This window comes from Lampris incognitus, chromosome 15 (assembly GCF_029633865.1).
Source record: "Lampris incognitus isolate fLamInc1 chromosome 15, fLamInc1.hap2, whole genome shotgun sequence".
Classification (NCBI taxonomy): Eukaryota; Metazoa; Chordata; class Actinopteri; order Lampriformes; family Lampridae; genus Lampris; species Lampris incognitus.
The window spans coordinates 34,073,346-34,099,258 of NC_079225.1; the positions used below are offsets into that span (position 1 = coordinate 34,073,346).

The 25,913-nt window shown below is 42.5% G+C and overlaps 2 protein-coding genes across 9 annotated transcripts in view; one reads left to right on the plus strand and one right to left on the minus strand.

The window, feature by feature from the left end:
- ints9 (integrator complex subunit 9) lies at nt 1-21,052 on the minus strand. 3 transcript variants are annotated; one of them, XM_056294407.1, is made up of 17 exons: nt 21,017-21,052; nt 19,490-19,617; nt 18,327-18,387; nt 18,158-18,220; nt 17,647-17,786; nt 17,146-17,232; nt 12,369-12,489; nt 11,938-12,072; nt 9,658-9,769; nt 8,268-8,448; nt 7,235-7,295; nt 5,611-5,782; nt 4,554-4,678; nt 2,593-2,760; nt 2,222-2,320; nt 1,855-1,992; nt 1-803 (listed from the first exon to the last, which is right to left on the minus strand). In XM_056294407.1, the coding sequence occupies exons 2-17, from the start codon at nt 19,552-19,554 to the stop codon at nt 627-629; spliced, it is 1,905 nt and encodes a 634-aa protein (XP_056150382.1). In that variant the 5' UTR covers nt 19,555-19,617; nt 21,017-21,052; the 3' UTR covers nt 1-626. The 3 variants fall into 3 exon arrangements, with proteins under 3 accessions (XP_056150382.1, XP_056150381.1, XP_056150383.1); XM_056294406.1 differs by lacking the exon at nt 21,017-21,052 and adding an exon at nt 20,022-20,119; XM_056294408.1 differs by lacking the exons at nt 18,158-18,220; nt 19,490-19,617; nt 21,017-21,052 and having other exon boundaries at nt 18,287-18,374.
- The window catches only part of pla2g7 (phospholipase A2, group VII (platelet-activating factor acetylhydrolase, plasma)), an 11,049-nt gene continuing 5,619 nt past the window's right edge, over nt 20,484-25,913 (plus strand). Inside the window, exons 1-6 of one of the 6 annotated variants that reach the window (XM_056294409.1) lie at nt 20,484-20,984; nt 21,852-21,982; nt 22,578-22,728; nt 22,834-22,927; nt 23,039-23,107; nt 24,965-25,136. In XM_056294409.1, coding sequence (XP_056150384.1) covers nt 20,921-20,984; nt 21,852-21,982; nt 22,578-22,728; nt 22,834-22,927; nt 23,039-23,107; nt 24,965-25,136 — 681 coding nt within the window. In that variant the 5' untranslated portion in view covers nt 20,484-20,920. Of the gene's footprint in view, nt 20,985-21,062; nt 21,327-21,492; nt 21,539-21,851; nt 21,983-22,577; nt 22,729-22,833; nt 22,928-23,038; nt 23,108-24,964; nt 25,137-25,913 lie in introns of those variants that run through there. The other 5 variants (XM_056294410.1, XM_056294411.1, XM_056294413.1 and 2 more) reach the window with 5 other exon arrangements.

The window sequence follows — 25,913 nt, forward strand, 5'->3', positions numbered from 1 at the left end:
GGAAAATCCCTGTAAAGCCCCTTGAGGCAAATTTGTAATTTGTGATATCGGGCTATACAAATTACAAAATACACAGATGGCCTGGTGGCCTGTCCAGGGTGTCCCCCCGCCTGCCGCCCAATGACTGCTGGGATAGGCTCCAGCATCCCCGCGACCCTGACAGCAGGATAAGCGGTTTGGATAATGGATGGATGGATGGATGGATGGGCTCTACAAATAAAATTACTTGAATTCCCAGGATGCTATCTGAAACCAATGATGTCATGATTGCAGTAGCAAACTAGTAAATTAAAGCTTGAGAAGGTCTGCATTTTTTGTAAAGTGAACTAAGTACAATTACATTTCTGAGTCCCTAATATGGACAGCTATTGATGTTGAAGTTACTCTTTTTTAAAAATACACTGTTGAAGTTACTGTTTTTAAAAAATAAAAAATAACCTTATAAGTGTTTTAATACAAAGCATTTTACAAAATACTAGAGAAATTTACACTAATACTCTAAATATGTAGGATTTATAAAAAAAAAAAGTCTATATATGTACCAAGAGGATAGGGGTAGTGAGGTGTCACGCAGTGTACTAAAACCAGTACCATTTTTGCGTGGGGAAGCAGGAGGAGGATTTAGGTCAGAGTTTTTGCAGGAAGCGCAGCACCAGGTCTCGCAGAGTGGCGCGCAGTGGCTCATTGTTGTCACAGACGATGTGCGTGCCGTCCTCCTCCAGCTGGATCAGTGTGTCCTCTGCCTGCAGGTGCAGGATGTGCCCGTCAGTTGTCTCCTCCACCTTCACCTCAGTGATACCATGCTGCAGGAAGAAGCCAAGGTAAAATCAGTTTTTTTCCCCCTCATATAATCTGGCCGGACTGTTTGTTTTGCCTGACCATCATTTCAGTATCACTGGATTTTTAACTATTAGCATAACAGAGAAATTACCATCAGCAGCCAAACATTGGTAAATTTTAGCTTTATGTGTAGCAGTGTAATAATAATTTTGTGCTTCATATTGATTATTGCAAGGAAATTGTCTTTTTGCCTTCTCACTGCAGGAGTCAGGTTAGTTTCCCCCCCTACTGCCCCCCGAAGAACAGGGTGGAAGATTCCTAACACAAAATACCCTGATGAGGGGCAGTTTCTCTGACCAGCTGGCCATGCTGCTGTTAATTTGTCTAAACTAGCTACATTTCAGCAGGCAAAAACATCAATTCTAAAGATATTTGCTATTCTAAAAATTTATTAGAGCGGTAAAATTATGGGTGATTTGATATATCTTCCAAACCGCTTATCCTGCTGTCAGGGTCACAGGGATGGATGCTGGAGCCTATCCCAGAAGTCACTGCGCAGCAGGCGGGGAGATACCCTGGACAGGCCGCCAGGCCATCACAGCCCTGACAGCAGGATAAGCGGTTTGGATAATGGATGGATGATATATCTTAAATTTTGAAATGAAACTTTGAAACCACAGTGGAAAAATTAAGAAAAAAAAAAAGTCAGGGAATATCTTGCAATGATCAACCCCGTAACCAAACAACCCAAGTAGCTACTGCCAAGGTCTGGTAATGATAGTTATTCCAAAGACACATCTTTGCATTTAACCCCAAATTTAAATGGCTACATTCGTATGTTTTACAGCTGCAGTAACTATTTCAGGCCTACAATGCATGGGCGTAATCGGTTCGTAATGTATACACCAAACAGCCAAAGGAAAAGTAATGTCAGCTAATGTAATGAATAGCTGAATAATAAGAGTGGTAATGCGACTCAGTCAAATTTTAAAAATACTGGCAGCTTAATCAAAACAAGAATTTTGATTTTGCTTTTTCCTCATTCATAAATGACAGACTCTCAAGATCTCTGACCTTGTGCAGTGTGGCCAGAAAAGCTTCCAGCGGCACTGCCCCGCTTAGTAAGGGCTTAGGGGCCAACACCTCCGGAGGCTCCTCAATCACACGCTTCCTCTTCTTGCTCGGGGCCATGGGAGGAGGCTTAGGCACCGACTGGTAACACGTAAGGAGGAAAACAACAACGACGACTTAATTTTGTATAGTGCCTTTCAAGGAACCCAAGGACTCAATTTGGTGCATACAAATAACACAGCTTAGTTGGCTATATTTCTATAGGTTCTATAGTTTTAGTTGTCTATATGTTTGATTACTTTTTTCAATATTCACAGTGAGAGACTTTCATCATACTAATGAGATCAAACGCGCACACATAGAAAAACACCTGTAGTGTGTGCTTGTTATCCTTGGATTGGAGAACTGCAGACACAGTTGCCACCGAGACGCCTGGTTTGATCTCAGAGGGCACAAGTGACTTGGCGAGCTATAAATAAAGAAATTACATAGCTTCAAGACATGGCAATTCCCCACGCTCCAATGTGTCATTTCATTAAAAAAAACAATATAGTTTTTTAACATCAAACACTTTGGGAAAAACAAGATTTGTGCACCAATCACTGACTTCCAGACACATCGTTTTTGTTTTGTTTTTGTTGTTTTTTTAAACTGCAACGCCGTGAGTGACTACTGATCATTTTACATGAGAGAAGTAGATGAAGAGCACATTCCAGTTCACATTAACTACACTGCTCTCACCTCAGGCATCAGGTTGATGCGCTCGTAACGCCGTCTGAAGGGCAGACTGAGCACAGAGCAGCGCCGGTAAGGCATGGGAGGGGGCTGCAGCTCCAGCATCAGGTCCGAGCGGTGGGACTGGGTTGGCGGCGGCTGGGTGTATTGCTCTGGACACACCACATGGAGGGGCTACAACAAGGAAAGTTAGGGGACAATGAACATTTTCCATAGCATAAACCAGAATGGGCTATTTCATGTCAAGTTTCTAGACATGTCTTTAAATACTCCTTGACTGCACCAGCTGACGATGGAAAAAAAAATCAACCAGAATTTAACCATACCCTATTTAACCCAATTAATTACGTTAGCTGGAAGATGGGGGGTACAGCTGTGATGACGACTTAGCACAATTTGAAGTCTATAGAACTTAAAAACATGTATTTGGGGTTATATTTTATTTCTTTGTATCTCTGGTTTTTATCTTGTGGGAGTGCAGGAATGAGGAGACGGAGAGATCGAGTCGAGTCAATTCCGTTTACTCGCCACACAAAACAACACCGATACAGCACAATCTCTCGTGGCAACCAGCTAACCGCTAGGCTGCTGCAAACATGGCTCCACCCCGGAAACTCTAAGCAGTGCCTACATCAGCACTCTGAACGTCTGCCTTAAAGGAGCAGCAGCCCCTGGTGAATCTACCCTCAACTGTGTATCACCACAATCTCATTGTAGAAATACCACTAAGCACAGGCTTGAAAGCCCCTCATCTTTGTCTTACCGTGGTTTTATGATACAAGTTGGTCTCCTTAGTTCTAAGGAACCAAAGCCAAATTTGAGCCATGTCCATGGAAGCCAATTAGGTGTACTTCGGCATTTGAGATTAAGGACGGCTGCTGTAAACATAAGCTGTGTTCATGAACCCAGCCCATAGGGTCCTGGGCAAGGGATTGTGATCATTAGAAATAGGGAGCAGAAATAAGAATGATGCAGAAATGAATTTGGACACTGTTTTGTATTCAGTTTATATGTGTGCACACAAAAATCACACTTACTTCCAGGATCCATCAATCAAATGCTCTGCATTCAACACATCCGCATTGTTTTCTTGTGTTATTTTTCTGTTTAGTCTTTGCTTGGTAGCCTGACATCGCCAGACAAATTCACAAATGTGAATTATTGCATCCATCAAAGCAAATAAAACATGACCTCGCAGATTCGTCTGGTTCCCAGGCTAATTGCTTGGCTGATTACTTTAAAAAAAAAAGTCCAGCCATTCTTCTTGGATTTCTTCCTTTGTTGTTTGTTTTCAACCCCTGGACTACTCCTGACTGGGTGATGTAATAATCAAACAAAACTCAAATTCAGGCCATTGCCGTGTGTGTAAAACACAAAAGGGCAGTTGTTTCTGAAGCACTGAACTGGCGTGTCAAGGAAAATATGACCATAAAGTCTTTCAAATCACTTCAGTCAGGCCTTTAGTTAACTCAACCTGATGTTCACTCAAACAGTGACAAAATCCCTCCATCAATGTGCTCCTGTTTCACATAAACTCAGTTACTGTCTGGTCTCATTTTCGTGCGTTAGTAGGCTATAATGACACTGGGCATTAATGGACAGAGAAGTGAAAGGTTGTACTTTAGCGGTTTGCTGATTCATTTGTTTTATTCCCCAGACTTTACAGCAATGGTTGTTAATCCAGTCCTAAATTGAGGACCCCCGCTACTGCTGGTTTTCTATTCTGCCAGGTAGTTATATACATTCACCTGTTGTGTAAGGTATTCCACTGTCTAACCAGGGTTTTTTAGACCTGGCACAAAAGGTAATTAATGACTAATGAAGTAATATTACCTACTTACCTAGCAGAGTAGGAAACCAGCAGTACAATGGGTCCTTGAAGACTGGATTGAGAACCACTGCTTTACATCATTTGATTGGACTCTTGAACTCATCCTATAAGTTCTACTTAACTGGAGCAATCATACCTGGACCTCTTTCAGGAGCTTGGAGACCTGGTGGAAGTTGAGCCGTGTGTCAATAGGACAGTAGACACACTTCATTGCCAGTGGCTGGTAGGGAGCGAGGGCATCCAGATAGGAGAAGTCTGGCTCTGAGGGTGAGGAGGGAATGAATCCTTTACAAACAGATGTATTTATCTTTCTATGAACTACTGATTGCAGGCCGACTTTTATTGTATTTTTTTTTCCATCACAGTGTGTAACACAGAACTATGTATGCATGTAGTTTGACTTTGTTCACCACTGGTAATTTCTGCAAACACTTGAGTCTAACAGCATCTAGTATATTAAGTTATGATGGGCTAAGACAGCTCAATGAAGTGTATTTTAGATCAAAATCCTCAATGACGGGATAACACCAAGGAGTTCAAATTAAGTCAAAGGTCAAACTAATTCCTGTTATGGGTTCATTTTGGATGATCCAAGGTCACTGAGCAACTTTAGCATCATTAACATTGTATGTTAAAACACAATGGTGTACTACTCAGCATTTGAACAGCAGTCTTTTCAAACAGCAGACATTTGCCACAAAGCCAAGGTGATGGCTTTACACCTTTTTAGATCAAGAAAACCCCAAAAGTTTTCCTTTTCTTCAAAATGGAAAGTCAAAATGAGTAAACTCTGACCTCTTCTCTACATTATCTTCACTGAAAGTGGCGGCAAAGAGAAGAGGTGCTCAGACAAATGTGGCCATATCCATTTGCTGGGTATTTCAATATCTGGTTTGTACCAATACAAGAGAAGGTAGAGATGGGAGGGGGACTATACTTTTATGACCAGACACCACCTACAGACACAGAAAAAGTACCTCTTAATGCCAGCAATGGAGAAGTTTGACATTCAGTTACCGAAAGCAATGGAAATCCAATTTGCCACCTGCTGCATGGTTCTGCTCACAAAATCGTACTTTCCGACATTCCATATAATGAAACGCATGCCGAGACGTCCATGAAAACACAGACAAATGCAGGGCTGAGCACGGGGACGAGTGGAGAAAAGCTCCAGTCTCTGCTCTGCTACCCACCAGTGAAGATGATGGTGTTGAGGCTGGACTTGCCCCACAGCTCCATGAAGTGAACCACGTCCCCGAAGCGCAGAGATGGGTGTCCGGTGAACACGACGCATGGCTGGCGGAACTCACTGCTGAAGTCTCCGTGAATACTGGGGTAGTGCTTCAGCTTGTTGGTCTGGATGAGCTGAAAGAGTAAAAACACAGAAAATTGTAAGGAAAAAAACAACAACTCTACTTTGCCATCTCCGATAAGATTTTTTTTCCAGTAGTGTTTGTCCTACAGAGCTAGGGAACATGCCACCACTACTAAAGCCAATACGTTTTGTTTTTTTTTGTATCCATCCATCCACCCATTATCCAAACCGCATATCCTGCTCAGGGTTGCGGGGATGCTGGAGCCTATCCCAGCAGTCATTGGGCGGCAGACGGGGAGACACCCCGGATAGGCCACCAGGCCATCACAGGGTGGGTGGGCACACACACACACACACACACACACACACACACACACACACACACACACACACACACACAGGGATTAGTACGGACTGTGGGAGGAAACCAGAGCACCCGAAGGAAACCCACGCAGACACGGCGAGAACATCCAAACTCCACACTGAGGACAACCCGGGATGACCCCCAAGGTTGAACTACCCAAGGACTCAAACCGAGAACCTGCTTGCTGTGAGGCAACCACGCCAACCACTTTTTGGTATTTTCCCATTTAAATAAAAACAAACATAGGGCCACGGTTTAAAATTAATGGTTTGTCATCAACAGTATCACATCAAATAGTAGAATCAAAATATAAAAAGACATGAAACCAAACCCTAGATCAGTGTTTCTCAACCCGGTCCTCAAGGAACCCCTATCCTGCAGATTTTCTTTGCAACACTAAATAGGTACCCGTTTGTAGTTATTCAACCAATCAGCATCTGAATTATGTAAGATGTTGCACACCTTGCATAATTAAGTGCTGTGAGATGATTGGTTGAGTAAGTACAAGCAGGGATACCTGTGCAGGGTTACAATGAAAATCTGCAGGATAGGGGTTCCTTGAGGACTGGGTTGGGAAACGCTGCCCCAGATTACGTCTAACCTGTTCTATATTGTTAAGCTTTGTATTGCCTTTGTCTAACAAAACAGTAAACCTAAGCAGTGTGCAGGGTAGGCTGTACATTTTAGGAGAAGAAAAAAATCTCATTTGAATAGTATAATTTGACTTTGCAGTGTAGCAAAACAAGAAATATTTAATGCGGTCGAATACTTTTCGAAGCAACAGTACAAATCATGTGAAGTTTCTGTGTAGACTTTTTAGTAAGCCTTAGGGGTTGTGAATGAGAAACGTGAGTCTTTATCACTATATTCTTTAACTTTGCTTAGTTAAATATGTTTCAACAAGATCCTTTCAACTCGTGACCTGACAAATTTTGCATCCTTTGTAACTACTGTGTAAATTAAAAAGGATACAAAAAAATACCGCTTTTTAAAAGACAAAAATGGTACTAATTCACTGGCCTCAAAATTACAAAACTCATCGTTTTAAACCAAAGAACTAATCTTATATCCAAAGTCTGTTTCAGCAGGAATTTGAGGTATCTTTATGTCTTTTTGTAAGCGACACAGAATGACCAACCTCAGCGTGGGGGAAAGGCGGCTCTGGGAGGTAGACCTTGGATTGCTTGTTGTGGCAAAGCCTGGTGGAACAATAAAAAAAAAAATTCATCACATATATGTTAAGAACACACAACAAGGGGCGTCCAGGTAGCGTAGCGGTCTATTCCGTTGCCTACCAACACGGGGATCCCGGTTCGAATCCCCGTGTTGCCTCCGGCTTGGTCAGGCGTCCCCCTACAGACACAACTGGCCATATCTGTGGGTGGGAAGCCAGATGTGGGTGTGTCCTGGTCGCTGCACTACTGCCTCCTATGGTCAGTCGGGGCGCCTGTTCAAGGGGGAGGGGGAACTGGGGGGAATAGTGTGATCCTCTCATGCGCTACATCCCCCTGGCGAAACTCCTCACTGTCAGGTGAAAAGAAACGGCTGGCGACTCCACATATATCGGAGGAGGCATGTGGTAGTGTGCAGCCCTCCCCGGATCGGCAGAAGGGGTGAAGCAGCGACCGGGACGGCTTGGATTAGTGGGGTAATTGGCCAGATACAATTGGGGAGAAGGGGGAAGAGAAGAACACACAATGAGATGACCGCCATCTTGTCAGACCAACGAGTGAATGTGATCACATATGTGACACACAGTGACAGTAACCAAACCAAAGTTAGCAAATGAACTTTATCTAAAGCAAAATTAAAATGTTGTTGATATGCCATGCCTTACTCTTCTATGCTGCATGGAAACGCCTGTCAGACAACTTTAACTGAAGAATTTGAAGCACTGATATAGAAGCAACAGTTGCCAAACTCTGAAATAAAAATCATCTCTCCAATGAAAATATTGGGCTTCTTTCCCTTGGCATAGGACTTTTTGCTTTCGACTTGATTTGGGATTTAATTTGACTTTTTTTTATGTTCTTTCCCATTTTAGTCTCTCTGTTATTATCTTCAAGCAGGTGTTTTCCATGTTTGTCCAATCTTGCACATTCCACATTCCTGTTACATGTACAAATGTACTTTGGAAAATAAGGAGAAACTTATTCAAAGCAGTTCCTCACCACTCAGCAAAGATCTGAGAGAACTCCAGCGAGCTGTTGGCAACGGGTGAGATGAAATAGAAAGGTGTGGTACCCAGGTTGGCACTCTCAATAAACTGGTACAGACACTCCAGCAGGTCATAGATCACCCCAGAGGAGTAGCATGGCACCAGCACGTTCCCTCCAGCACGAATTGTCATGGCTATAAACACACAAGTCAATATGTCAGCCAAGGCACCACAGGCCTCATTGTTGTTCCAACAAACAATGCTTTGATGTGTTTATGAATCACATAGTACACAAAGATTTCTAATATTTGATATGAAATCATGTTGACCTACAGCTGATGCTAATAATGGTTAAACTAAGGGTGGCATACAAATGAATCTAAGGGTTCCATATTAATATAATTGAGCTCCAACACTGAGGCTCATGGCTCAAACCCCCAGTATGCTTCCTGCTTGACTGGGTGTCGTGGGGAACAAAATTGCCACTGCTCTTGGGTAGGGAACCAGTAGGGACAAAAACGGTATAAGTTGCTTCGGATAAAAGCACCTAAATGTAAAATTTAATCCATCCATCCACTATCCAAGCTGCTTATCCCAATTCGGGTCGTGGGATGCTGGAATCTATCCCAGCAGTCACCGGGTGGCTGGTGGGGAGATACTCTGGACCGGCCACCAGGCCATCACAGGGCCGACACATTCACACCTAGGGACAATTTAGAATGGCCGATTCACCTGACCTATATGTCTTTAGACTGTGGGAGGAAACCAGAGCACCCGGAGTAAACCCACACAGACACGGGGAGAACATGCAAACTCCACACAGAGGACAACCCCGGGGTTCGAACCCAGGACCTTTTTGCTGTGAGGTGACCACACTAACCACTATGCCACCGTGCTGCCACTAACTGTAAAACTGTAAGATAAAAATGACAATCCTTTGTCTAACAAAAGGATTGTCATTTTGTTAGACTCGATTTCCCCTCGGAGATAAATAAAGTATTCTGATTCTGATCCAGTTATTTTGCTATGCTGTGATCATGACTTAGGATTATTAGTATGATTTGCAGAGCAAAATTATTTTACTGATCATTTAAAAATTCATTGCAATAAATGGTTTCAGAAAATTAATTCCATCCCTGTGCATCTTATGCCACAAGTGGCCTTAAAGCTAAGTAATTAACAAAACTGGGGTCAACTCAGTTTCATTGTAAATGTAAACTTATATGAAATGTCATTTACCGACTACTAATGAAGTATTCAATCTAAACGTTTTTAAGTTATGAGAATGACAGTAAGAGTCTCATGTTACAGCAACATACAGTTTTCAAATTTTAAGGGGTATTCATTTCATTTATTGGTTGCATATCAGTCCAGCTCGGCATATCTGTGCATTTAACATCTACCCAAGTTGCTGCAGAACTCCCCCAGCATCCCATCTGGGTTGGCAGTCGGCATCTGGGTCAGGCCTGTCAAAATCAGAACGTCACTGTTCTTGAGAGAGCTCTGGTCCATGGGCTAGAAAATAAAGAGAAAAACATACTTGGATTCACACCAGTGCCAAATAAAACTGGACTTGTAAACCTATTGATTATGAGTGGAGTGACTAAATCTAAGTTTAATCAACCAATCAGAATGTCTACATGCATAAATACACCTGCTGTTGTTGTTGTTATGAAAACTAAACCAAGAATTGGAATACCTGCTGGGGCTGTGAGCTAGTAATTATCAGCACGTAGTTCTTGAGTAGCTTGTAGCTGTAACTATGTTACTTAGACCTACAGGTTTTGTCCTTTTTTTTGTTGTTGTTATTTTTAGGCATTTTCCACCTTTATTTGATAGCGACAGTCAAGAGAGAGACAGGAAAGGCAGGGGAGACAGGGGATGACACGAAGCAAAGGGCCTGTGCCGGACCTGAACCCAGGCCGTTGCGGCAAGGACTCAGCCCCATGTGGCACATGCTCCATCAGGTGAGCCACCGGGGCACCCCGAGACTTACAGGTTTCGTTGGGAGAATCTATGCGATTATTTTGCTCTTCTTTTAACACAAAGTGTCTGTATAATTCTACAGCCACAAAAGTGTTCACAATTTGGACATTTGGGGATTATTTACTATCTTAAATAGGCCAGAGATAGAAAGTATTAAAAAAAAAAAAAAACTAAGATGTTTTCACATAAACCTCCCATACTGTAACTTTAAAAAATGTCTGGCAAGATATAGTGCAATGATTACATACGTAATATCTTAATATTAAATAAATATCCATCCATCCATCCATCCATCCATCCATCCATCCATCCATCCATCCATTATCCACACTGCTTGTATATTTAATATACATATGTAAAATTTAATATACATACGCAACATTTTTATCAAATATTTGATAATGCAATTAAAATGCATCAAGAGCCCATTATATACAGACAGAACTATAACAAGTAATTCAAGTGCAAGGATACAGTTACACTGATGAGCCAAAACATAATGGCCACACGGGTGAACCAAATAACACTGATCATCTCCAAACAAGGACACACGTCAAGGTCTGGGTAGATTAGATGGTAAGCAAATAATCAGTTCTCACAGTCCAATTGTTTTGGATGCAGTAGAAATGGGCAGGAGACCTGAGCAACTTTGACAAGGGCCAAATTGTTATGGCCAGATGGCTGGGTCAGAGCATCTCTGAAAAGGCCAGGCTTGTGGGTGCTCCCCATCAGCAGTGGTGAGTACCAACTGACAGTGGTCTGAGGGAAAAAAACACAAACCGACGACAGGGTGTTGAGCGCCCAAGGCTCATCAATGCGCAAGGGCAATGAAGGCAACCCCATGTGGTCCGAACAGACAGGTCTGTTGTTGCACAAATCACGGAAAATTTTAACGATTACGGGAGGAATATGTCACAACACAGTGCATTGCACCCTGCTATGTATGGGGCTGCGTAGCCGCAGAATGATCAAAGCACCCATGATGACCCCTGTCCACCGTTGAAAACTCCTACAATGGGCACGCGAGTGTCAGAACTTGACCTTGGAGCAGTGGAAGAAGGTCGCCTGGTCCAATGAGTCCTGTTTTCTTGTGGATGGCCATGTATGTGTGTGCTGTTTACCTGCAGAAGTGATGGAACCAGGATGCACTGTGGGAAGACGCCAAACCGGTGGCGGGAGTGTGATGCTCTGGGCAATGTTCTGCTGGGAAACCCTGGGTCCAGCCATTCATGTGGAAATCAATTTGACACGTGCCACCTACCTAAACAACATTGCAGACCAGGTACACCCTTGATGGCAATGGTATTCCCTGTAACAGTGGCCTCTTTCAGCAGGATAATGCGCCCTGCCACACTGCACACATTGTTCGGGAATGGTTTAAGGAACATGATGACGTGTTCAAGGTGTTGCCCTGGCCTCCAACTTCTCCAAATCTCAATACTGTGGGATGTGCTGGACCGACAAGTCTGATCCACGATGGCTCCACCTCACAACTTACAGGACTTGGAAGGATCTGCTGCTAATGTGCCAGATACCACAGGACACCTACAGGGCTCTTGTAGAGTTTGTGCCTCAGTGGGCTGGCGCTGTTTTGGCTGCACACACAGGACCAACAGCATATTAGGCAGGTGGTCATAATGTTTTGGCTCATCGGTGTAATTTTTCACTATCATTCACGGTCAGGTCTTTTGACCAACCTGTGGATGTGTGGTAAGGAGAGAGGAGCCCGACACATAGGACACTTTCTCATGGTGTGATTGGATGATCCAGTTAGAGCTACCTAATGAGTAGCCAGAGCTTAGGGGGGAGACCTGCACAGCTCCAAACAGTTCCTGTCAAACACAGAGAAGCATCAATATTAGAATCTTAGGTTACACGTAAGCTTGTGTATGTGTCAAAGAGTCAAGAATACTTCAACATGTACATGAAGAAATATAGCGTAACCATCTGATAACACAGGGAAAACAACTTTTGCTTGAGTCAGGCATTGGCTTCAAATTACAGATTACCTAAACCCAAAACTCAATTGTAGTCCAGTGTTGGGCCAACCAAATAAATACCTGTTACGAGTTGATGTTAGCAAAATTAACAAACAAATTGAAAATAAATTGAAATAAAAAGGCTTTACCACTTTCTGTGAATAGCCAACCAGCTGCACTTTGCTAAGGGCAGAGTTGACCTCCTGTATGCTGTAGCTTCTCTTCCATGTCCAGACTTCCACTGCCTCCTTCAATGGACCTGGAAGCATTCTGATATCAAATAACAAAAATACATACAAAAATTAGCTTTATCTAAGGACGCAGCGATCTTATGAAATCATCAAATTGCAACATAATTAGTTAAACAAAGAGAGATTCAGAAATTACATTTTTTTTTCTTGAACAAGCTTGTTTGTCCAATAACCTTATTCAACAACTTGGAACAAGATTATTTAAAGAAGTCGCATCATGCTTTTTGGGTTTTCCCCCTTTCTCTTAGTGTGTTATAGAGCTGGGAGGTGCATATAAAACATCTGCAGAGTTACAAAGGCCAAAGTCCATGCAGGAGGGAGTTATTCTCTCTGACAAAAAAATACTGCCTGAAACACTTTGTTGGTAGTCCAGAGCTTTCTTCCATTACTTATCTACATCACTGTGTACAAATTATCATAATGCCTGTGTAACGGCTAGTCTGGCCTGCCCTCAAAAACAAGTTAGGTAGAGTGGACAGGTCACAAATTTTGGTGCAACACCAGGAAGAGTTTGGTTAGGGAGTATTGCAATGTTGAGAAGATGCCGTTTTTGTTTTGGGGTTTTTTTTCGTGCGAGGGCAAATTCCCTTTGTATGGACTTCCAAAGGAAGACGAATGAAGAATCAGTGGTTAAAATTCTTTTTTACCACTACTCCTCAGCAGTAAAACCCCAATCTTTTATGTCCCCTTCATTTTACCAAGGACTGCTTCCTGAACCAGGCACAGTTCAATGCTGGATTTTCAATTTGTTCACCTTTCCAAAAGAAGAAAGCACCAGACAACATTGGGTACAGTTTCCTTTTTCCAGGCCAACAACAGCCATATGACAATGTGTTTGTTTGTTCATGTCACTTCACAGAGGACTCTTTCCTCAATAAAGAAGCCGGACTTTGGGCAAGGCTAGTGCTAAAAGACGGAGCTGTTCCATCTGTAAAGGGCCGCATTGAGGAGTCAGAAGTGCAAGCTGTAAGTAACATTGTATCACCGAAATGTTTGTCTTGTACTGATAATCGGACCAAATGGCTTGTGAATACAGTTTCAGTACAAACAATGGGCATATACAACGATGCTCAAGTTATCTAGGGAGCCAACGGCGATTTGCACAAAACAATACAGCCGAGCACCGAGCTGTCAGATTACATGCCTTTATTTCAACAATATCCGCTCATACTCATGGCGTTATTTTCACAACCGCCGAGGATAAATGTCACCACTGGCGGCACAGTGGCCCAGTTGTTAGCGCTGTCACCTCACAGCAAGAAGGTCCTGGGTTCGAACCCTGGGGTTGACCAACCTTTGGGGTCATCCCAGGTCACCCTCTGTGTGGAGTTTGCATGTTCTCCCCGTGTCTGCGGTGGGGGTGCTGCATGGAGGCTGCCCGCTGCTCCTTGCTACATAGCTAGGATGGGTTAAATGCAAAGTGTAATTTCCCCATGGGGATCAATTAAAGTATCTCAAAATCTCTAATAAAAAACTAAAAATTAAAAAAATCCCCCAAACACGATTGTTTTTCAAGCGATAAGCAATCAACTATAATTTTTATAATACCAAAAGCAGTTATGCTCAAGCGAAGATATTCCAAGCCAAAAGCCTCTCAAAATACGGTCTTCTTGGTGAAAGTATGTCCACGTTCTCATAAAACAGTCTACTATAGGTATTTAATGTACTCCAGCACACAAATAACAGACGATGCAGGAGATACTATACAACTGTTTGGCGACAGCAGAATAAGATTTTACTAACCTTTGTTATTTCCTGACAGCAGACGTTTTTAACTTAAGTCAGAAAAGCGACACAAATGGTTATCCTTGTTTGTCCTCACCGTCACTAGCTTTCTTTTATTGACTTTAATCCTTCCTCTGAATGCAGATTTTCTTTTTTTCTATGGAGCATCAGAAACTTTTCTTGGACACTATTTAGGTTTTTCCACCATAGCTTCCAAGCCCGGAAGCTTTCTTAGCAGAAAGCCCTGAAGGCAAGCCAATCAGAGGCATGCAAATGCTTTCATCACACAGCAGTGCAGCTCTGGCAAAGCAATCATTGTTGGTTGACGTGAAATCCATCGTTATGCATCACTTCCGGTGCACTAGTGCGGGAATGTAGCGCGGGAATGTCACCACAGACACCAGATTTAAAACTCCGGTATACTGCAAAATACAGAGATGACTGCTGGGATAGGCTCCAGCATCCCCGCGACCCTGAGAGCAAGATAAGCGGTTTGGATAATGGATGGATGATAGGCTTAATCATCAGTGTGAACTCGTTAGGCAAGGGCTTGAATGTCTCGGACATTCATTATATGGAAAAGTCCTACACTTTAGCTTTAATTCAAGCTGTATTCCGTTAAGGGAACTTCCCTGGACAAAATTCCTCCATTCGGGACACCCTGCAACGTCACCAACACAGACATTGCTTCCTCCGTGCGTAACCTTGGTAACATAAACACCTTGGATACCTGTTGCTGCTACTGTGGAAATTTTACCCTACTGAAATAAAATATTTAATATACGTATATTGAAATAAAAAAACAGATACCATCACAAAACTTTCTATTGAAATGCATGTAACTTGTGAATAAATGTGATTTGATTCATTTACAAGATGTAGTGTCATTCCTAAAAAGATTATTGTGCACATTATTTACAGATTACTATATAATATCATATTTTGATTATTTTGATTATTACTATGTAACATTTATATTATGTCACCCTTGATAATTATGAATGGTTCATGAAATGAATGCCAGGTCTCGTGCACCCTGTTGTTGTCACCATTGTCAACATTACACGTCTAAGGAAAAACGAATAAAAATGCTGGAGCCTCAACTCCCTCTCACTGCTTTTAGCCTGGCATACTTCTTTACACTACACCAACGATATGAGAAAACCCCTCGAAGGCGACGACTTAGTATGAGAAGACTATTGGAAAGTGACTACTGACTCCAGCGAGGCACAATGACCGACAGGTAATTTTGCTTGTCAACTTCATTGTTCAGTTCTTCCCTACACAGTTCAGCTAGTTCCCTTTGAACTGAGCATTTTTCACTCCCAACAGTTTGGAATCTTACTTAACATGGCTGAATACCCTGTGCAGTCCACTTCACAGGAAATACAAGGCCAGGGATCGGCAACCTATGGCATGCATGCCCACAGTGGCACGCAAGTCCATTAACACGGGCACATGGAGCAATTCAATAAAAATATTTTTTCAATATACTGTTTTTGATAAAAATATATTTTAATATGAAATATAGTCTAACGGTGCATTAAATGAACAATTTGATTTAAAATAATACTGAATGAATTAGTCTCGAAATACACCATTGCTTTTGACAGCGAGAGTGCACACAATTGACGTAGTCTATCACACCCCTTCTCCCCTGAATTCTGATCTGCCGACAAGCGCAGCATTACAACGATTGTGAAAACAGCTTGCTAGCTTTCTTTTTTGCTTTATGTCAACAACCACTGATGATGGCAGAAGCAAAAAAAGTAGGTTGTCTAATATTCGCTTCTTTCAGCTACTACTACTACTACTACTACTACTACTACTACTTTCGGCTGCTCCCATTAGGGGTCACCACAGCGGATCATCCATTTCCATTTCTTCCTGTCTTCTGCATTTTCCTCTGTCATACCAGCCACCTGCATGTGCTCCCTCACCACATCCATAAACCTCTTCTTCGGCCTTCCTCTTTTCCTCTCCCCTAGCAGCTCCATATCCAGCATCCTTCTCCCAATATACACAGCATCTCTCCTCCACACATGTCCAAGCCATCTCAATCTTGCCTCTCTTGCTTTGTCTCCAAACCATCCAACTCTTTCAGCTGACCTGGACAAATGAATTTGGATTTCACAAAAGGACTGAGCTGTGTGCACTGTGCTGTGAAAATGTGTGTCAAACTTCAAGTGTAAAATGTAATTTTGAAACAAGGCACGGGAAAAATTTCACGCCCAGTACGGGAAGCAAAGCAACGTGTTTACAATCTTATGTGCCACCAAAAAAAAAGCTACAGAGGGCAGCTATAAAGACACGCAGTGCATTGCTTAACACTGGATGCCATTCTCCGATGGAAAGTATATAAAGGAGGTTTTCGTCAGCAGTTCGCAGGTCATATTTGATGGGTTACCAAACAAAGACAGTATCACCAATAGGATTGAAGAAATGCCCATTTCTGCAAGAACTGTAGCGAGGCGCATTACAGACATGGCTGAAAACGTAAGGCACCAGCAAACTCTTGTACTGAAGACGCATTGGTATTCAGTGTAACTCTTGATGAGCATTGAGCATGCGGATGTAAACAATGCTCTATATCTAGCAGTGGTTACCAGATATTGCGACAAACAAGGGTCACACTAAATCGGTAAGACTGAATGAATTTTCTTTTGTGCCCTAGTAATTTTCCTACCTTTGCACAAATAATAATAATGTGTGTGTGTGTGTGTGTGTGTGTGTGTGTGTGTGTGTGTGTGTGTGGGGCGCAGATCTTTTGGCATGCAGAATCTAGATGGCGAGATAAGCAGCAGCAGTAAATAAATAGATAAATGCTCATTATGAAAGGTCTGTGATTTTTTTTTTTTTTAACTTTGCAAACGGGCACGAGATATCCAAAAAGCTTCCAACCCCTGTACTAGGTGATCGGAAAGCACCTGCAGTCTTCTGTTAAATTTACCTTTGTATTTCCTTATTCTTCCAGCAGGTGGCAGACTGTGCTTTAGGCACTCTCTCCATGAAATTCACCAACTCCTCCATCAGAAGTCTGGGGAAAGAAGGCACACAGCGGCATTTCCTTAAGTCATCAAGAGCCCTTTTCTTTTATCTCACTTAAGTAAGAATATAGTAGTAAAATGTGGGGAAGAGATTATTTTTTAGGTCTGAGAAGCATGGATCCATGATTGACAGCTGAGAAATATATTTTCATTATATCATTAAAATTGTTTGTATGAAAAGATTAAATCTAGATTATGAATATTACATCCAATTTCTTTGCACTTTCCCCACTGTGTATGAGTAACTATGCACCCCATTAATCCCCTGTACTTGAATTATGATAAACAGAGCACCCGAACCAGTCCATTATTTTACACTGCCAGGCTGAACGTGTACAGAAAATGCTGGAATAATGTTATAAGGGCTAGACTAGACAATATGTTGTTGCATTCACGTCTTCTACCTGCCTATCTGTAGAGTTGGCTCTGTGGCGTACACCATCCCGGTGAAGCCTGTGTGCTCAGTGATGTAGGGCAGGGCCATCATACAGTGATAGTTGGAAATCAGGATGACATCAATGGTAGATAGATCCAGCAGCTCTCTCTGCAGTAGATATGCATGGAAAATGTAGTTCATATCTATCAAGTCTATATTATGATTTTTTGTAGTGGCTTATTAGTGGTATTAGCAGCATTAGTATTTTATTTAATCACAGCAAGAAAGAAAGTTATCCTTGCAGTGGAAAACTGATACCAGTTTGGTCAGTAAGTTTATCTACTGTAATGTTCCACTATTAAATCCCAATAGCAGCTTCTGTTAAACAATAAAAATCCAAAATCCAAAAAGAAAAAAATAGACATAAATTCTGGCAATGGAGTAATTCATTGTCAAGCAGTTAACTGATTGCTGAAACAAGACAAATGAAATGCACTTTGTTTAACTTAAATGTAAAAGGTATAAGATGGTGTCATTACCTCAGGGAGACAAAATTCTGGCTGCGAATCCACAAACACTCTACCTGCACATTCCTTTAGCTCCTGAGAAGATGTAATGATACATAAAACATAAAATATGTAGACACTCTTCCTCCCACATGTACTCACACAATCTAAAAACCAGTGAGCCAAAAACTGTCTTTCATACTTTCTCAAGGTTTACTGTTCCATCCTTAGAAACCCAGCCAGGCAGTTTGGACAATCTCGGACTGAAAAAGAAAAGAAAAACTCTTAACCACGACACTTAGCAATGATGAGCACAAACAAATACTCTTGACTTTTCCAGATCTGCCACCTTGTGCCTAACTGAAACCTGGCTTAGTGAGCATATACCGGACAGTACACTTCATCTGCCACAGTTCCAACTCCTCTGAGTGGACCACAAAACGGAGCTACGGGGGGGGGGGGATGTGGTGGCAGCATATGCTTCTACATAAATGAAGGTTGGCGTACACATTTCACAGTGCTGAAGAAATCATGCAGCCCTCACTTAGAGACCTTTTTCATTGACTGTAACCATTATATTAACTGTGGGAATTTTCACCATTTATTCTGGTCGGTGTCTATATCCCACTCAAAGCCTGTGTTAAAGAGGCTTAAAAAACCTGGCTGATCAAATTACAAACATGGAGCGCAAATATCCAGACTCCCTACTCATTATCCTTGGGGATTTTAACAGAGCAAACCTCAGCCACGAACTGCCAAAATACAGACAGCATGTTAAATGTCCCACCAGGGACAAAAACACTCTGGATCATTGCTACACAATATTAAAGGACGCCAGTCGCTCTGTTCCCATGCAGCCCTGGGCCTCTTTGATCACTGTCTGGTTCATCTTATCCCAACCTACAGCAGAAACTAAAATCTGCAAAGCCTATGGTTAAAACTGTGAGGAAATGGACCAATGAGTCAAAAGTGGCACGTATGTAAGTAACATGCAAACATCTAGTTCAGCATCTCTGATATATTCTCTGCACAATTGCTCTTTATTGCCTCTTACTTCACTTGTATACAGTCAATCCTTGTGTATGTGTATATCTGAAGATTGTTGTGTTGTTATTCTATGTAAAGTACACTGTGTGAGCCACGAAACCGGAGTTAAATTCCATGTGTGTGGAAACCTACATGGCCAATAGACCTGATTCTGATTCTGAATATAACATGCAAAATTACTGTACTAACACATTTTTTAGCAAAATCAAACAGCATTGGGAACACAACATAAGTGAATATCTATGTGACTTTGATAGTTTTATATGCACAAAAGGAAGCATGCAACACATGCCTTGAGCGTGACTGCCGTTGACTTACCTGTGCACCAGAGGCAAGGGCAAAAAGTTAAGGACAGAGGTGGTGTCCAGTCCACAGTCCAGCATGATGGTGGTGGATTTGAATTTGAGAACATTGCAAGGCAATGTCGGATGACCCGATAGACAATACTGAAAAGCACAGATGATATTCTTTCATGAGGAAAAAACAGAAATACTGCGAGAAAGCAAACACCATTACTCAGACATACAATAGGAGGGAATAAAGGAGGCCGGACGCGTGCCCATAGAAAAAGGGACACAATCACTCTGATGGATTAGGTATCACTCTGATGGATTAGGTATCACTCTGATGGATTAGGTATCACAGGAGTAAAAGTCCCGGCTTTCTCGGTACTAAAGTAAGTCATGCTGCATTGTTATGACTCAGTGACAGAATGGCTGCTTAGCTTTCCACGATTGCTAGCTTACTTGGCTAACACTTAGAAAGGTGGTTTCATAAAGCTCGCCGACAAAATATTTTTGACCAGAGGATCTAACATAAAAAATATCACTCAAACAACCTATTTACTCACCAATTTCATTTTTGACAATTCGTTATGATGAATAAATCAGGTTTTCCTAGCTGGCATTGATAGCATTGCTGCCCTCTTTACTGTGTCTCTAGTGCTCCTTACTCGCGTAGACCATTCGCCATGTACTGCCCCCTACAGCGGTGGAGGGTTTTCATATCGAGTACCGTATATTCACGTACTGGGACGCTACACGGTATTTAACGTAAAACCGACAACGTTTTTTTTTATCTTTATCTAGGCTGAACATTACAGTAGCTACCACAAGAAAACCTCATTTTCATACGTTGGTCGTTGTCAACAAACGCACGCCGCTGGTTAATACAGAGCAATTAACAGTGAGGTTTGCCCAGGACTTGTTTTAGAGTTTGCGTACCCCGACAGCCGCTACGGCAAGCCGCAGGGGGAACAAACGAACATACAAACGTCTCACACCCCCCCCCCCCCGCCCCTTGGACCCTGCGGAGCATGTTTAGGGCCAATGTGGAAGGTTTAGCGAAGAGAAGGCTACAAAGAAATGGCAGATTTGGGCTCACTATCAGTTCGACAGCTTTGCAGAGAGAAAACGGCCTAAAACACCGGTTGGAAGGCAGTGGTATGTATGCAAGCGTCTAGTCTGCCGGAAACGCAAAAGAAGAGAAAGAAGAGCTCTATCCCACTCGACTCTGCAACACGCTCCTGCTAGCCGGCTAATAATAATGAGCTAACGCCGGCTACCTGTCGAGCCTCCCTCGCCGCTCCCAAGTGACTCATGCTGATACCCTTATCACTCCGATAGTTAACGTTAGCATCCAATACGTTTCCCTCTATCTCCGGGAGTCCTTTTAAAAAAAACTGTTTTAACGACCTTTTTAACCACCACGTCGTACAGGATACCTAGCCACTTTAGATGGCCAAGGTCCATGTTTACTAATGGATGGTTCGTGCAGTTGTTAAACAAGAAGATTTACGGGTGGTCAAAGACAGGTATGGACTAAACTTTAATTCACCTTACCTACCAGAAAACGTCCGATGTCATTTCCAAGCAAAGTCGCCTTGGTCACATTTAAAGCGCTAACGGAAGGTGTGGATGGTATCGGCCGTCACTTTTAACAGCTTTGACAAATTATGGGCATAAATCCGCGCCGCTCCGGCGTGTCTTGGCCTGAGTGGCAGCATCAAGTTTGTTGAAATCTAATACAGTTTTTTAAAAAAAAGAGAGACTAGCATCCGTCAGACGCAGATCTCTGTTCTGCTTCTATCCCCGTGATGCGGCTGATGCCGGACATTGGGTCGAAACCAGACTGAAAAAGGTTATTTTTGCATCCGGTAAGTTGTAAGTGTTATGTCTGCACACATCGACAGTGCTGCATTTGATTTGGTGCTGTTCTATTGTGCTGGGATCGATTGGTGATGCCTGCGGGCTCTGGGTTGTTTGATCGGGTCTGCCTGTGAGGCTGTGTCAGTCTAAATAAAGAATGCAACATAGCGGTTGTGTCGAGCGACAGTGCTGTGTCCTGAAGTGATTTCTAAATACAATAGTAAGGTCATCCTGAATATGTCAGAAACTCGGGCAAACTAGCCGGATTTCTTGCCTCTTCCACCTCGAGGGGTGTCATAGATTTCACCCCAACATTGTGAAAAAAAATACTATTTTCTTATTCATTTTTTCCCTAATGATGCCTTGGCCCATCAACAGTGTCCAGTACAAGAAATTGATACCGGCTGTGGGAAAAGTGTAGTGAGCCTGTCCTAGCCTGTCGGTTGTTGTCTTTTTCAAGTGCAAAGTCGAGCTGTTATCTTTCTCATGGTGCCACTGACTTGCATATGAAGTGAAATGGTTTCTTCCTTCAGCAGATCAGAGGAGGTGCAAACTTAGTTTCTTCACCATGGGAAACACCTGCAGTAACAACCTGGGGATCCCTCCAGCCAAAGGCCCCAATGCTGTGGGATGCACTGACTTCATGATGGATCACACCATACAGGTGATAAGGGCCTTGCATAGATATCCGTTTAAAATATACATACTACCCTACTTTTAGTGTTCAATGTTGGTAACAGAGTGAAGTACATGTTTAAAACCCAAAGCTATTACACATATGACTGAATTTGTCTGGAGATAAAATGCACATTGGTTGTGTCCTTGGTTCTGGTAAAATGGTTGTGCAGAATTTGAATATTGTGTCCTGTAAACATGTACTGTTTCTTGTCTAGACATCAAAATCAAAATGTTAAAATGTCCAGCCCAGCTGCCACTACAGTGTTCATAGTATTCAAGAATATCTTGTTGCACTTGTTGTGAATTAACAAAAATTAGCCTAGTTTCCAGCATTAAGCAAGATATCTAGTCTAGACAAAAGCCTCCGCAAGAGTTTCAACTTTCAGCATGAGTTTAGACAAGTTCCATACACAAAAGTTGCAGTCAAAATGTGTATACTATATGGCTAGCCTTTTCTGGTACAACTGAGCCCAGTTCAAAGTATCTTATTTTTCCGGCCTAGTTGGGCTGTATGACTAATAATCACATGACACAGCATAAAATGTGTGTCATGTGTCATTGTCATCATCTCTTGTCAACAGGGCACCTTCTTTCGACTTTACTATCCTTGCCAAAAGTCAGAGAAAGCTGAAAAACCAGACTGGATCCCAAGCAGGGAATACTTCAATGGTCTGGCAGACTTCATGAAAATAAATAGAACGCTCAGTGAACGGATTTTCAACTACCTCTTTGGTGAACACCTTTATTTAGTAATCAACAGAATACGTAAAACTATGTTTTTGTGCTTGTACAGTGTCTAAGCTGATCTTTGAGAGGCTATATTTGATTTTGTGTAAGGATCCTTTAAGATCCCAGCGTTCTCGGATGCTCCATTTAAACAGAATGGAAAATGCCCTGTGGTGATCTTCTCCCATGGCCTGGGTGCATTCAGGTACACCCACACCGTTACAACACTGCCCAAGTAGTATGTATTCACTGTGACAAATTCATCAGCTCTTCTAAGTCTGGAAATGGTTTTATTGAAATCTCCTTGGTTTCACAGGACTTTGTATTCAGCTATATGTGCAGAGCTTGCCTCTCAGGGCTTCATTGTGGCTTCAGTGGAACACAGGTACTATAGCATATTAAATATTAGCATATTTTGTGCCGATTTAGAGAGCTATATATAATGTACATTAGTATTACATACATTAGTATTACATCAGTATTACATTAATTCATACTTTAAGGATTTGTTGTTTGCTCATGTTAAGGCCAAATGGCCTTTGTTAATTTGCCAGGACACAATTAATTTGTCTGTTAATTAGTCTGTGCCCCAGTCAGCTATAAGGCTGTCATCACATTCATTATCATCATTTACTTTATAAATATATTCAATGTGTAAATATGCGTTGTAGCACATTGCATAGGATATAATTAACACCTTGCGGTCTGTGCCAAAATCTATAACCAGACATCTATATCCAAATTGTGGGTGTTTACACTCCACTGATCCCAGACGAAGGAAATCCTAGTTGTGTGTGACCCAAGCGAACACTAACAAAGGACTATCTCCACAGACACGCGGTACAGCCACCCCTTCTATAAGCGGCTGTCTGTTTATCCGTAGAGTAGGAATGGAAAGGGTAAGCAGACAATGGCATGAACCAGGTCATCACTTTTTCTTTTTTTTCAGTTTAGACTGCAGGGGAATATATGGAGATGAACATAATGGCCCATCCACAATTAGTCAGTTAGAAGGTCATGGTCATTGAAGGGGAATACCACTGAAGTTCAGTATCGGGTTGAAATCCCAAGTCACAGTACTCGCCACAGAATTTCTTCTGGTAGAAAGGTCACAGTCCTGATGTACGAACTTTGTTTGGTTTGTGTGGATAGAACGTAAAGTCACTGAAAACTTTGGTCAAAAGTATCCGCTCTCTTTGTTCTTGACTAGTTTGTTTTATAGTCTAGAAAAATCCCATTTTTATTATAACATTAAACTTTGTTAGAAAGGCTTGCATCCCATGTCCACTGCGCCAACAAGGCCCAGCAGTTTCAAAAGTCACCATGAATTGGCTCAAGTAAAACTGTGTGTGAGAGCGCATGTGCATGCATGCATGTGTACGCATGCATGCATGTGTACGCATCCGTGTGCGTGAGAACGCGAAAGAACAAGACAAGGTAGAAAGTAATGTATAGAAATCACACGTTTTAGACAAACTCTGAAACTTCTGTTCTCTTATACATTTTAAAACAAAATACAAACCTAAATAAATAACATAAATGCCAAAATAAGTGGTGTGGGATTTTCTGGCAAACTGAAACCAAACACCGGCTGCACGGTGGCGTAGTGGTTAGCGTGGTCGCCTCACAAAAACAAGGTCCTGGGTTCGAGCCCCGGGGTAGTCCAACCTTGGGGGTCATCCCGGGTCATCCTCTGTGTGGAGTTTGCATGTTCTCCCCGTGTCTGTGTGAGTTTCCTCCGGGTGCTCCGGTCTCCTCCCACAGTCCAAAGACATATAGGTCAGGTGAATCGGCCATACTAAATTGTCCCTAGGTATGAATGTGTGTGTGTGTGTGTGTGTCGGCCTTGTGATGGTCTGGCGGCCTGTCCAGGGTGTCCCGCCTGCAGCCCAATGACTGCTGTGATAAGCTCCAGCATCCCCGTGACCCTGACAGCAGGATAAGCGGTTTGGATAATGGATGGATGGATGGTACAAATGACGTCAAGGGAGGTGCACGCACATTTAGCTTTCATCAACCCTTTCCTGTTTACTTTTAGACTCATATGTGTGGAGAGGGGTAACAAACCTTGACTTCATCATTTAAAAGATTTCCACCTTTCACATAATTTAAGTCTTTGTATCAAGGTATGACACAGAGACTAATAGAAAATTAAAAATATCTCTCCACCTTTTTTTTATTATTTGTGGAGGTGTGCGTTGGAGGTTTATAATTGTGCCAAATTGCCATGTTTTTCCCACAGAGATCAGTCTGCCTCCGCCACCTATTATTTCCGCGAAAAGTCTGAGTCGGAAATGATGGAGGAAGCATCGTCCAACAGGTCCACTCCAGCCTCAGACAACCAAGTACAGGAATGGATGTACTACCGAGCTCTGGCGCATGGAGAGAGTGAATTCCCACTCAGGAATAAACAGGTATCGACGAACCATTGAAATGCCTTCCATATGTAGAGGGAAGATATCCAAGCATAAGCACATGATTTCCTCCTGAAAATATCACTTCTTTGAAAGCCAATTTTCAGATCACCAGTGACATTAGCAAAATTTCAAAATGTACCAAACTTTACTGGGATTTTTTTGTGAACTTTGAAATTTGGCTCGTGCCCTTTTTAAGTGAATTATGCTGCAATAGAATAAACTTTAGTTCTGATGAGTTAAATAACATTTACCAAAGGTAGGAAACACGGTAGCGCAGTGATTAGCACGATTGCCTCACAGCAAGAAGGTCCTGGGTTTGAGCCCCGGGGTAGGCCAACCGTGGGGATCGTCCCAGGTCATCCTCTGTGTAGAGTTTGCATGTTCTCTCTCCCCGTGTCTGCGGGGGTTTGTTCCGGGTGCTCCGGTTTCCTCCCACAATCCCCCAAAGACATGTAGGTCAGGTGAATCGGCCATACTAAATTGTCCCTAGGTGTGAATGTGTGTGTGTGTGTGTGTGTGTGTGGGCACAGTGATGGCTTGGCAGCCTGTCCAGGGTGTCTCTCCGCCTGCTGCCCAATGACTGCTGGGATAGGCTCCAGCATCTCGCGACCCGACTTCGGATAAGCGGCTTGGATAATGGATGGATGGAAAGGCAGTAAACAAGGATTGTGAAAGTCAGAGCAAAAGTGCCCTGAAATTCCCATGGCCTTGGTAGGATGATATTACAACCAAGTGCCGGGAAAAGAATGAGAGGTCGGAAGAGAATAAAAGACT